The 13,243-nt window shown below is 40.7% G+C and overlaps 2 protein-coding genes across 5 annotated transcripts in view; both read left to right on the top strand.

Annotated features, from left to right (window-relative positions):
- map4k3a (mitogen-activated protein kinase kinase kinase kinase 3a) overlaps positions 1–2,254 on the top strand; it is a 79,855-nt gene extending 77,601 nt beyond the window's left edge. For all 3 annotated transcript variants that reach the window (XM_064965337.1, XM_064965339.1, XM_064965340.1), the window contains one exon: positions 418–2,254. In XM_064965337.1, coding sequence (XP_064821409.1) covers positions 418–505 — 88 coding nt within the window. In that variant the 3' untranslated portion in view covers positions 506–2,254. The remainder of the gene's footprint in view (positions 1–417) is intronic.
- Positions 2,255–2,925: 671 nt separating this feature from the next.
- Positions 2,926–13,243, top strand: part of LOC135539450 (son of sevenless homolog 1-like) — a 72,221-nt gene continuing 61,903 nt past the window's right edge. For both annotated transcript variants that reach the window (XM_064965341.1, XM_064965342.1), the window contains exon 1: positions 2,926–3,939. In XM_064965341.1, the coding sequence (XP_064821413.1) occupies positions 3,853–3,939 (87 nt within the window). In that variant the 5' untranslated portion in view covers positions 2,926–3,852. The remainder of the gene's footprint in view (positions 3,940–13,243) is intronic.

Raw genomic sequence — 13,243 nt, forward strand, 5'->3', positions numbered from 1 at the left:
ATAAAAATTATTTTATTTTTGCTCAGAAAATGTACAAATATAATCACCACCATTTGGGGAAACCTGTGTTTAGTGTTGTGGATACAAATTAGTTTAGCGACCTCTGCTGACATGGGTACGAATCCCCTCTGTCCTTTTCATCTATCTGTCCCTCTACACATATCTCCCTCATTTCTGTGCTGTCTCCCTCATTTCGATGCTGTCAAATTAATAAATAAAAATATGCAAGGTAAATATATTTTTAAGTGCCTCGGTTATTGCCTGTAATAGCTATGGTGGCGTTCCAGATCTTATTTTTTTGCAGTCACATCTCAGAAGATTGCTATATTTTATTCATGCAGTTCATTTTATTTCTATCTGCAACATTCAGAACATTTCACATCACTGAATACGCCCCTGTTGTACCTTTGATTGCAGGGTTGTGGTGCTGGAGAGCAGACCTACAGACAACCCTACAGCACACAGCAACCTATACATCCTGGCTGGACACGAGAACAGTTACTAACCACCCTGCGCTCTGGGAACCAGGGTCCTGTTCAGTAGGCATAAAGCTTTCTGAAACGGAGTGCTACAGGGATGTACAGTCTGAACCTGTCCAATAAGAAACCTTAGTTTCATTGTCGGTTGCAAAACATTAATTCATTGTATGCCTTAATGAACATGGCCCAGGATTGGTTTCAGTTACATTTTAAGAGGTTATAAATCTGAATGAAATTCATTCATTGAAAATTGCAATTAGGTTTATTTTTCTGTTATTAAATTGGAATTCATGTCCTGAAATTAAACTATGGAACTGACCCCATCCCTGATAGGAACAGACTATGATGAGGAGGACATGTCTGACTCTGCATCTGAGACCAAGGAATTGCAATCGGACTATTCATCGAGCAAGCGACCTTGGATATGTCCGGTTTTTAATTGAACCTTATGATTTGAATTGTAAGTCGACATTTATAGTAACACAAACCCACATTCCTGGATATCACACTATTTCAATATTGACCAACTTCTGAGAGCATGCATCCTTACCTGACAAGTGCTTGACCGATGTGTTTGTAATTAATGTAAATAGAATATTGAGGTTGTACACTATAAGTATGTCATGTAGATAACCATGCTGCATATATTTTGTAAAGTTGCCCCCCATCTTAAGAAATATAAAGAGTTGTTGCCTAATCAATGTGGGGTACTATTTTTAAGGGCTTGTCAACTAATGTAATTTTACAAAACAGTGGTAGGATGTCAAAGAGCAAAGTGTCTGTTCATTTTGATCATGTGTTGCCTTTTTTTAATATGTTAGACTCGTTTTGATATGAAGCCATATGCAATGTCATTTTATTTTCACACACTTTAATTCCAACCCCATATAAAGTTGTCAATTCTCAGATATGCACTGGTTGTGAAATTTGCACATAGTTGTACGCAATAAAACACTTTATTCTTACATTTAAGGCATGGTTAAGTTGTGCTTATAACAAAGTATCTGCATGAGTGCATTAGAAAACAAAATACTACACACTTTAGATGTAAACTCAGACAAATTTAACCAGGCAATATAAGGTTTATTTTTTTACATACACGCCAACGCTATTGTTAAAACTGCATTCAAACTGAAGAGACTCTGGGCAGTTGTACCATCTTAGAATCTTTTTCTGTATGGTGGCCAATGAGTTGAATGTTTGCTAAATTGCATTGCATTTGTTCTGGTGTTTGGGTGTCATAGTAAGGCCTCTACCTCATGCATTGGGGAGTCAGTGGGAATATGTGGGGCCAAATTGAACATGTAACACTAAATTTGATTTGCTGATTCCATGTAGCTTACACAACTAAAGGAGCGCATGATGAAGTACAAGGATTTTCTGACTTGGTTTCTTTCCATATTGCTTTTGTGTCATGTAAATACAGTAAAATAAAATTGCTTAATTGTGCCTGTACAACTGCTAATATTTGAACATGTTACTTATTAAACATTTTAACTCACAATGGGCTAAATTGATTGACTGATGAGCCATAGGAAGCCTGTTATTGTTCTCCAAAATTTTAGACGGTATGATGAAGTATAAGGATCTTCTCACTTGGTTTCTTTCCATATTGTTTTTGTGTCATGTAAATATTGTAAAATAAAATTGCTTAATTTCGCCTGTACAACTGCTATATTTGGACATGTTACATATTAAACATTTTAACTCACGAAGGGATACATTGATTGACTGATGAGCTATAGAAAAAAAATAAAGTATGTTTTTCTCTTTGACATTTTAGTGGGTATATGTCTTTTTAAGCCTATTAAACCTATGGAATAATTTCTGCCAAGATGTAGATGTGTATTTTGAACATTGTGAATACTTACTATACCATGAACTGCTCCACCCAGTTAGTTAGTGTAGGTGTCTGTTTTGGGAAGTCTCCACAAAAAGATGAATGCTTTCCATTATGTTTTCTCTGGGCTCTGTTCGTCAAGTCTGCGACCTCACCGCGTGCGCACAAAACTAGCACTAGTTCACATGCATCGTTGGTATGTTTGAAGTTTCATTTTTTAACGTCACATGCACAAGTACAGTGAAATGCCTTTCTTGTAAACTCAACCCAACAACGCAATAATCCAGAACAATGTATTACTAGAAAAAATCACAAGAGAAATAATAAAAATACAGAAAATATTTTTAAAGTCAGTTCCAATACTACATGTGCAGGAATATTGGAGTGACGGAGGTAGATATGTATGGAGGTAATGTGACTAGGCACATTGAGTTTGCAATGTGAATATGCAATGGTTTCAATTGATCTTTCTCATCAAACGATGTTTTTCATGCTATCGTTGAATTAATTATTGCTCTCGGTTTATCCAGATAGTATACAGATCTGCGAATGTGGGCAGGCGCGATGATTATTGTAAACAAGCCCTAACGACGTCATTAGCTATCATCTGCGCCTGTGCAATATTCTTTTACCAGCACCCGACCCGAGTCATAACAATCGTCTAAATAAATAATTTTGACCAAAGGTAAACTGGTAATTAAAACCAGCCTTTGCGTGGATTCTTGGTTTTCTCGATAACCAAACAAAAAGGCTAAATAGTCTGAAGACATGTTTTGGAAATTATAAATTCATGGAGGATAACACGGTTATCAATATCCACCCTGCCGAAGATTCGGTGAAAATGGGCGATTTTGTACCGAAGAGGTTTTTTTTGCCCAAAATATAGGGAATGATTCAACTGGCCGAAAAGGACGAACAGTATCGCATTTCCCGAAACGTGAAGTGACACATTCACTCCCACGTTGGATACTAGCTAGTCAGCTACGCCACTGTCCACATATTGCTAGTTAGTTCATCACTACTCCAACCATCTTCCGATTCGGATCGATCCGCTACGGCTAGTAACATCACCAGCTCGGTTGCTAGCTAGCTTGCTAAATTAGTTAGGGTAACATTTGTTGCCACCAACAACGTAAGTTCGGAACTTGGAAAAATTTCCATCTGCCAAAGCAACGCAAGCTTGCTAGTTAGCGTTTGAAGTATCTTTGGGTTCGTGCATTTTGAGCTTTTTTTAAGCATCGGTGTCCCGAAAGAGCAAGCCTGCTAGCTAACGATAGCGACTTGCTTCGACAACTGGAGACGGCTAGCTAGCAGCTATCAACATCTGTACACTGCCGATGCAATGGTCGCATTGTTAACTGTTTTGGTAGAGGAATGCTCATTTGGTGGATATTCTGAGGCAGCGGGCCGCACGGAATATTGCACCTCTCAGTTCCAACCACAGGCCACACTATATACTGCTTTGATGTGAGAAGTGGCCGTGAACACACTCACTGGCTGCAAGATCGCGCACGAAGACCGGCAGCTGAAGCCATGCAAGCGGCCCAGGTTCAGTACGACTTTTTCAGCGAGGAGAACGCACCGAAATGGCGGGGGCTATTGGTACCCTCCCTGAACAAGGTAAGCTAGGAAGTTGGCAGGTGCCATGCGATCAAATTAACGTTAGACGGCGAGGGTATGCATTACAAGCAAAGTGGCTATTATTAGCTAGCCAGCTAACGTTTAATTAGCTACCTTAAACTGTTTTTTGTTGTTGTTGTAGGAATTTATTTTTGTAACAAACATTTAATGGTGCCACGTCAAAACACACCATGTTGCCAGTGACTTTGCCAGTGGTTTGGTTGGTCAAATCACATTTTATTGGGTGCATACACGTATTTATCAGACGTTATTGCGGGTGTAGCGAGATGAGTGTGTGTGCTAATGGTACTAAGATAACATTGTATTTCGATTACTGTTAGCTGCCCCCCGCTCGTAATTGGGGTGCACCCGTGGGGACGCGATGCTTCTATATGACACAGCCCTATGTTTGACTCATGGTTTTGTTTGATTCCCTCGCCTAAACTCGAACGTCACTAGTCCCCCACCATTACACCATTCCTAAAAACGTCCCCTTTTATCTGTATCTGCTATCTCAGCGTCACTGTATGTACATCTTGTCCACAGTGTCAGTTTGAGTGTGACGGAACTGGAAGCTTCTGTGGGGGAGGACGCTGTCACGCTCACAGAACGTCGCCCCCCCTCGGCAAAACTGCATCACTTTTTCCTAAGCTAAGGGCTCCATAGTAACGTTGAAACTGGGCCCTCAATTTCAGACATAGAATAAAGTACTTGCTAGCAGCAACCCTGAAAATTGTAGTACTAATCATCACCATGAAACGAGTCATTTGTTTGTTCTTGTCCCTGAAAGCAGTTTTGGAAATTCAATGTTGGTGGAGGTGATGGTGGACTGTCATAGCCTATTCATGACCAATAAATGACTATTTGACCATTTACATGGACAACATCATTGACACTACAGTAGTTGTTGCTAGATTAGTCATAAGTATCTTTTTATATTGTTGTTGATACGCTGCTTTACTCTCCTCCTACCAAAGAAAATAAGAACATGCAAATTGCACACCTAGACTTGTCAGGTATTTGAAGAGAAATTCGGTTTTGAAACATTGCATGGGTCACAGCTCATCAAGATTGACTCAGCACCTTTTTTCAAGTAGGTTCTGACTCAGTCTCGATATTTTGGGACGCCCTCATATAGTCTCATGAAGGTGGTGGCCATGTTTTTGCCGATTTACAGACCTTTGGGGTGGTTTGAAATAACATGTCTGATGTGGGCAAATTTTAGTGACACACCACACACGGTACCTTGGTCTACACAGAGTGAACACTGACTAGCGCCTCTCTGGTTTGCGTGTGTGTGTGTTGGTAAATAGAGGCCTATAGCTGGCGTGAGGCGATTAGGGTGGGGTTTTTCAGCAAGATGCTGCAAGCAGGGGAATGCCGAGTCAGTGAACTTCAGTCACAGCTCTCCAGTGAGATGTTACAATGACAGTTGAGAAAATTGTTTCTTTTTCAAAAATGTTCTTTACATTTTTATTTGTTCACCTCAGTGCTTTCTTAAGATGAGTGTTTCCAATGACTAGCATATATTTAGTTCATGTTTGGTCACTGCAACATTCTTAGTTAAAACCACTCCAGACCAACCAATTTAGGCCTAAACAGAAAAACTATTGGGCCTATATAATGGTAGTAGTCAGGATGAAAGGACACCTGAATAACAAACACAATAAGTATCCCAATTTACAATGTGAGTTTGACATGAAGCGGTAGGCCCAGCCTAAGCTGCTCCGTGTCACGTTGGACCGGAGGTAGTGATCAGGAGAAGAGAGTGCTAAGAAGAATCAGAACAATACTTAAACAGTAGGTTAATAATACTGAAACTGAATTCTAGCCTAATGAAAGAAAAACATCCTAATGGACCAGCTAGGACTGAATTATGTAATGAGAGTGTGCCGCTGATATGAATCTGGAAATGAAAATTACCTTTGACATGCCTCGGTTAATCTTTTAGCTAACGCTGCAGAAACTGTACACTGTGAGTTATGTTGAGAAGTTGGTCTTATGTGGGAGATTGAACGACTTGTGGAGGAATGCCGCAGAGAGACAGTTCAAGTCTTTGCTCGAGGTCCCACTTTTGGATGACTGGCACATGTGGAATCCCAACGAGGGGGGATGGCCTCTGCATTCCTGTTGTGTGTAGACTGGCAAGGGCCGGCAAATGCCAAAGTGCGATGATGCCGTAGCAATACAACGCCACAGGCATGGCAGGAATGTAGCCCAATGCATGAGGTCAGAGCAAGTCAGCCCTCGCAGAAAACAGGAGTGAGCGACAACGAAGGGGAGGTTTAGCCCCAGTGGGTCGCATTAAGGACATTTTTGCAACAAGCTTTTACCCCCTTCTCCTCCAAACCATCCCCATTGGATCCCTCAAGTGTTGCTTTCCCCGCTCAAGCTGTGTCAACAAGTCTAGGAGCGGTTATGGAAGACTTCAAAAGAGCCCCATGGCAAGACCAGCTTCTCCTCATTGAGCCGTTCAAAGTTGACACACCCTCTGTTCACCCTATTGATTTAGCCATTGGCCTATCGGCTTCAAAAAAAAAATGGTTACATTTGTCTGGAATGTTCTGGCACAGGGAACTGAGAGGATTTGAAAATGTGCATGCACTCCAGTGGATGAGCATTGTTCAGCTTTCTGCTGTGGAATGAAATGGGGAAATAGGGTCAGTTTTGTCAAGCCATTTAAAAAATATATATTTTCTCCATGGTCCACTGCTCAAGACATTTTGGCCTGCTTTGCCAAAGCCAAGATGCCAGGTTAGCCAACCCTGCCAGGAAAAGCTTTGTCAAGAGCAAGCCCTCATTTTAGCCTCCCCACAAATTTCCAATGGCGTGAGTTTGCAAAGTCTTTGAAGTTCTCAGCTGGATTTTTAAAAACTTTATGCACAGAGTAATTTGTTCGTTTTGTGGGGAGAAGTTGTGGTCAGGTTTAAAAAACAAAAAACAGCTGTAGTCTAGAATATCCCCTAGTATTCTCCCAGCCCTGCTAAACATCAATGGACATGATCTTCAATTGGGGATGGAAAATGTCACACTGATTCTTCCATATGTACTTACAAAGACTTTTCACGTTACAATGGCATTTAACATCCAAACATGCTGCATCTTGCCTCTACTCTTTAGCGATAATTAATCAGTCTAGCATCTGCAATAATCACAATTTTCAAGCACAGACAATTTTCCATATAAACGGTGTGCCCCATTCCTCTTTCTGTTGTTCCCCTAATCTGTTTGCTAGGGATGTGACGATTCACCGATATGCATCGGTCCCCAATTCAAATGTTTAACATCGGTCCGCGGACCCCAAACCGATCCAAATGTAGCTTGCATCTGGTCATAAAATCGATTAAAACTTCACAAATCACCTGTTCACAATTTTTGGGGAATCATATTCAATTCTTTCTACCTTCCGAAACTACCTCTTCCTTCGTGACAACTGGTGTCCTCTCCTTCAGTGTCGAACTGCGTATGACTGTTGACAGTCATTGATCTACAAGTCATTTTGTATGCTAAACAACCCCAGACATCATCAGTAGCCTAGGCAAACTGTGCTCAGCTTTGGGCGCTGACCAATGTGGGGTAGGCGGTCTGTTCCTGATATTGCACATCTGCTCGGCACCTTCAGCATTCATATAGTAAAATGGCTTGCATGATATTAGGCTATATTAGTTGACTAAAAATCTGTGTTTGCTGCTGGGTATTGATATCTATGCACTGTTGAAAATGGTGTTTCAGGGGAATACAAGTAAGCTACCGGAGACAACTCTCATGGATTTACCTGCCAAACAGTGCTTAAAATACATTTTATTTTGATTGTTCAGGTTCACCATCAGCAATAGTTTTGTCTGTATATGGTAATTTCTATATATAAAGGGTAAAGTTCATAACGTGGACCGCAATCCTTTTTGCGAGGCTCACTGCATGGTTGAAGCGAGAGGAGAATAAAATGTCAATCTGTAAAAACTTAAATGGTCAAAACCATTAGATTTTGAGATGGGGTGAAATTCAAAGTATAGCTAATTTCTAAATGATAAATAATGATACAGTACTAGCTCAAACAATTAATCCACTAATTAACTTGTCTTTTCAGCAGGTGGTCATCTTAGAAGTGGGGTTGACAAAAAACAGGCTCCATTTGCCCCCCCCCCCCCCCCCATGCCTCAATTACCAATAAAAATCAAGTCATGGATGAGGAATGGTAAACATTACTGTTATTTCTTAAGATACTGTAGCTTCTTTGCAAAATAAACATGTCTTCCTTATAATTATTTACTATGTTACTTTGCAATAATGAAAGATAAAGTAAGATAATTCTATTGACAGAACGATACAACTACATATAAACTACATAATTCAGTAACTGATTATATATATTTTTTTATCTTATGGCTCAGCTCAGGTGCCGACATAGTACAACATAGACATACATCACTTACACACAGACACACGCACATAAATCAACTCGGACAGATTCAGCTCAGGGATGCCCAGCTCATGAGTTCCATCAGTAGATTTTTATTTAGAATGGAAAATGAATGTGTTAGTGCGTCGAACTGAATTGCATTTATTCGTTCTCGAATCGAACAGTTGTTTTTAACTAAAACGTATCGTTCCTGTGTGTGAAAGATGCACATCCCCACTATTTGCATATCGAGCAGTGCAGGCCCGCACTGGCTGGGGTTCCTGGGAATGAAATTCCTGGCATTGCTTTGGGTTAGTCTGGCATGCAGGAACCAGGGCCTTCTCTCCACCACACCCACCTGCCTGGGACGGGCAGCTCCGGCCCGGATTCCTTCTGCTCTTTAACCCCTTTTCATAAACCCTTAGCCCCTTCCCACATAATTCACGCAGACCTGACAGACCTGGACAGGTGGAAGGGCTATTGGAGAGGTGCTTTAGGTTGCAGATTAGGAGATCTGTCTGGTCCCTTCAGTTCTGTTAAGACACTGAGTAAAGGGCTATGGGCAAGGGTTGGTTACCAAAGTTGAGTTGGGATTGAGGGAGGAGCACCTGGGTACACCAGCTTGGTTGTCATCGGAAACCTCTGGCCCAAGAGTGACACAGGATCAGGTGAAGAGGTCATGTGGGGCTAGGGCTCACAAGGCCACCTTGCACATCTGGAGTCAATTCACTTGAGCTTGAATCGTCATCAACAATATTGATTCACATGATCAGCAGCTTACTCTGGATTTGAGACTCCCATGCTTCCTTCTAGAACGACACCCAGTCCACACATAACCTGGGGTTGTAGAGTGACCTTGAATTTGCAACCAAGTATTTCATTCTACTCTTTACTTGATGTTGTCTATCAGAGGACTACACTGCTCTACTACACATGTTTGGAGGTGAGGACAAGGCTTGACGAAATGTAAAACACACAACACTTTTTGATTTGAAGCCCACCTTAGGCATTGTTTCTGTGGGGGAGCATTGAGTTGGCACCTCATTTTCAGTTAGAATAATGAGCCTTTCTTCCAATTGTTCTTGGAGCTTCCCATAAACCTATCCTCCATATATTATCTTGTGTGTGTGCAGATTTTATTTGCAACTCATTTATTCAGATTATTATTACCTTTATTATAATGGGTTTTAAGACATGTTTTCACTTTTTTGTTTATTTATCATTTGCCTTCACAAGGAGGCAGAGCAAATGAAGAAGTCTCTTCAAACGGTCTAAAGAATTGCAGCATGCAATGTATTCCAGCATACAGGTTATCTTCAAGCAGAGCTTTCTAGTCAATCTTCAATTTTTTTCCCCAATTGGCAATCATGATGTAGCCTAACACGTGCCTTGTGTCAGGCTAGGCTACATCTTTTACATTATCTCAGGACCTCCTGTTAGACCTTGATCGTTCCTCACTCAAAACACACTTCTGTCTACGTAGATGCCCACAGCAGATGAATACCTCTGTTTGTTCCGTCGCAAGGTGAGAAAGGTAGGTAGAGGTGTGTGTCAGTGACGGTCGTTGCCGTTTAAGATGAGGGAGGATGATCTTTGTTTATGAGCATTGTCTTTCAATTACAACATAGTGGATGACTCATTCATGTTCCATTCACCCAGCTCAAAGTAACACCCAGCTCAATCTAACGTTTTAGGCTCATATGCTACTCACATTTTCCCTCTACCAATGAGTGAATGTTTACAACGTAGGTGCACCGGTCGAGAGAATTGAGTAATCAAGGTGCGAGACAATGACTCAACACCGCCTTGCACACTCTTGCCTGCATCTAGCTGATCTAGGGTGTAATCATTAGTCAAACAGTTACAAATTAGCTTCTATTGTACAAATTGTACAAATTCATGTATGTTCATCCCGCTTCCGTTTTAAGGAACGTTTTTCAACCGAATTAGCGGGATCAATACACCCCTTATCAGACACAGTTCACATTCATAGCAGCGACCAAAACAATAGCATGCTCACTTTGCTTGTTGTATATATAATTCCTTCTCGCAACTATCAACATGCTTTCATCCTATCACCTTTTCCTGTCGCTTGTGGACTAACAAGCAAGCTAACATGGCATCCCTCTCTGTTTGAGTAGACTAAACTAGCTAGCTACATTCGATAGCTAAGTGAAAGTTTAAAAATAAACATACAACCATATATATCTCACTCTTGCTTCTCCTTAATTTTGGATGAAATGTATATTCAAAACTGTTCAACTGTCTTTCCACTCACCACATTTTAGGCACTTCTGTGCTAGCTAGCTGTAGTCTTATTTTTTCAGTACTAGTGTCATTCTCTGGTCCTTTCATTGGGTGGACAACATGTTAGTTCATGCTGCAAGATAGGTTGGAGGTCGTCCTCAGGAAGTTGTCACAATGACTGTGTAAGTCTATGGAAGGGGGTGAGAACCATGAGCCTCCTAGGTTTTGTATTGAAGTCATTATACCAAGAGGAGGATGGAAGCTATCTGTCCTCCAGCTACACCATGGTACCTACTACAGAGTGCTGTTGAGGCTACTGTAGACCTTCACTGCAAGATGGTGTGTTTTAATAAATTGTTTGGTGAGGTGAATATATTTAGTATAGTTTTATTTCTATTAAATTCACTGAGGAGGATGGTCCTCCACTGAGGAGCTGTGTGTGTGTGTAAAATGGAGGCATTAGAGAACATTCAGGCTTTATTGACCCAGTACAGCAACCTCTGTATTTCCATAGAAGATGGGTGTTTTCTTTGCCTTGTGATGGGAGACGATTGCACTTCAGCTGCAGTACGATTTTCGCCATGTTCCAATTCTCTGCCTTTCTATCTGAAGTTTTGTCACTTGCTTGTTGAATTGGTGTTTGTCATGGGCTCGAATTGGTTTCCACCGTATTTCTTGCTCCAATGAAGTATCAAGCGTGTGCAAAGCTGTCATCAAGGCAAGGGATGGCTACTTTGATGAATCTCAAATATATTTTGATTTTAACACTTTTTTTGGTTACTACATGATCCCATATGCGTTATTTCATAGTGTTGATGTCTTCACGGTTATTGTACAATGTGGAAAATAGTCAAAACAAAGAAAAACCCTTGAATGAGTAGGTGTGTAAACTACTGGTACTGTTTGTAATTTAGTTTTTTATTTTATTTTAATTCTTGGAAATAAATGACTGTTTAACAGCAGGAAATCAGCTCCAAGTGATTTTAATTTAGGTAATCTGTTCCACAGTATTCCCATGCCTAATAGAGAGATGCGTGTAATTGCATACAAATGTAAGCAAGGTTTGAAATGTATTGTTTTCATCAAATACATCTATTTGGGCTTCTTGCGGTCAATTTGCTCTCTCCAAATAATTAGTAATCATGTTGAAAAAATCTTAATGATCCCTGCTGTAGGTTATAGTCCCCTTGTTACTTACCTCCCTTTCATTTAGCTTTTCACGCTATCTGCGCCTTTTTTTTTGTTTACTCTGCACCATTTTTACCGATCAGTTTACTATTTTATGCAGTCTCTCCCTTAAAATTAATTGGCATATTCATAAAAATAGTTTTACTTTCTATTTCTAAGGTCTCCATCTTTTCACTATCTGACCTCAGAAAACACCCTCTCTCGCTCACACTCACTCTCTCCCTTTGTAACTCTCTCTGCCTCTGAAGAGCTGCCAAGTTGAGTAGAGACCGTGCCCTCTCTAAGAGGAGGAGGGGAGTAGAGACTCTCAGAGCTTGCTTAGTCATGCTCTGATAGGAGGCCTCGGCTGGAGAGGCAAACTGAGGAGACCGGAGTGTCTATGCTGTGCTCTCGTCACTGGGCTCAGTCAGTTACCAGGGACACAGAGTTAGAGGCAGTAGTCCCACTCCACGAGCTACAACCGCAAACGTATGCTTATTCCAACCTAAACTCAAGTAGCCTAATTGTGTACTTTTTCCCTAACGTATTTGACCCATTACCAGCCATAAAGTTAAGATTGATGTGTTGTCTTGTACCAACTCAATGGATGGTGGTTAGGAGATGCAGGACCAAAAGGTAAGCCTCAACGTTAGAGTAATGTGTCTTTATAGTTATGTTCGTAGCGACAACCCTTCATCGCTGGTCATCTCTTTTTCGAGCCATATTTGTCACTGTTTGAGTGACTGCATGAAGTGGGCACAAGTTTGTCAGTAGTCAACACAAAATTAGTTTGGGATAATGAGTACTTAATAGCAATTTCCTGCTGGAAATATATGAATTGACTTGGAAAATAGCTTTCATCAATAATCATGTAGCCTATGTCTAGTGTTTGATTTAAAGCCAACCATGGGCTGTGTTCAAGGAGTTTAGGTCTATGTTATGATGTGCATGTTCTGCAAGAACTCCTCGTGTAGGTCACAGTGACTTGTGACTGTTATGATGGAGTGCACTTGACTGGAATGCAGATGGGCCTATCCAGAGTAAGAATGTATTTGAGTAGACTAGGTACTGGTGAACACCACTCTGAATTTGCATTTCATCAGGTAGGCCTAATGCTCATTGGCTGTATTGCAATTTGCAAATGCATATCTAGAGGGTTTTTCCAAAGGGGAGCCACACTACAAACCTATTTGTCTTTTTTATTCATTACATTATATTCCACCGCATCCTATCCAACCAAAAGAGAGTGTGAAGTCTAGCCTACTTTCAGTAAAAAGTTGACTTATTGTATTCTGTCTGTTTTCCTTGTGGTCCAAATGAGAAATCCCCATTTATTTTAAATTTTTCCAAAGGGTATTTTTTATATATATATATACACACACACACACACACACACACACACAGTGCCTTGCGAAAGTATTCGGCCCCCTTGAACTTTGCGACATTTCAGGCTTCAAACATAAAGATATAAAACTGTATTTTTTTGTGAAG

Source organism: Oncorhynchus masou, chromosome 5 (genome assembly GCF_036934945.1).
Source record: "Oncorhynchus masou masou isolate Uvic2021 chromosome 5, UVic_Omas_1.1, whole genome shotgun sequence".
NCBI lineage: Eukaryota > Metazoa > Chordata > Actinopteri > Salmoniformes > Salmonidae > Oncorhynchus > Oncorhynchus masou.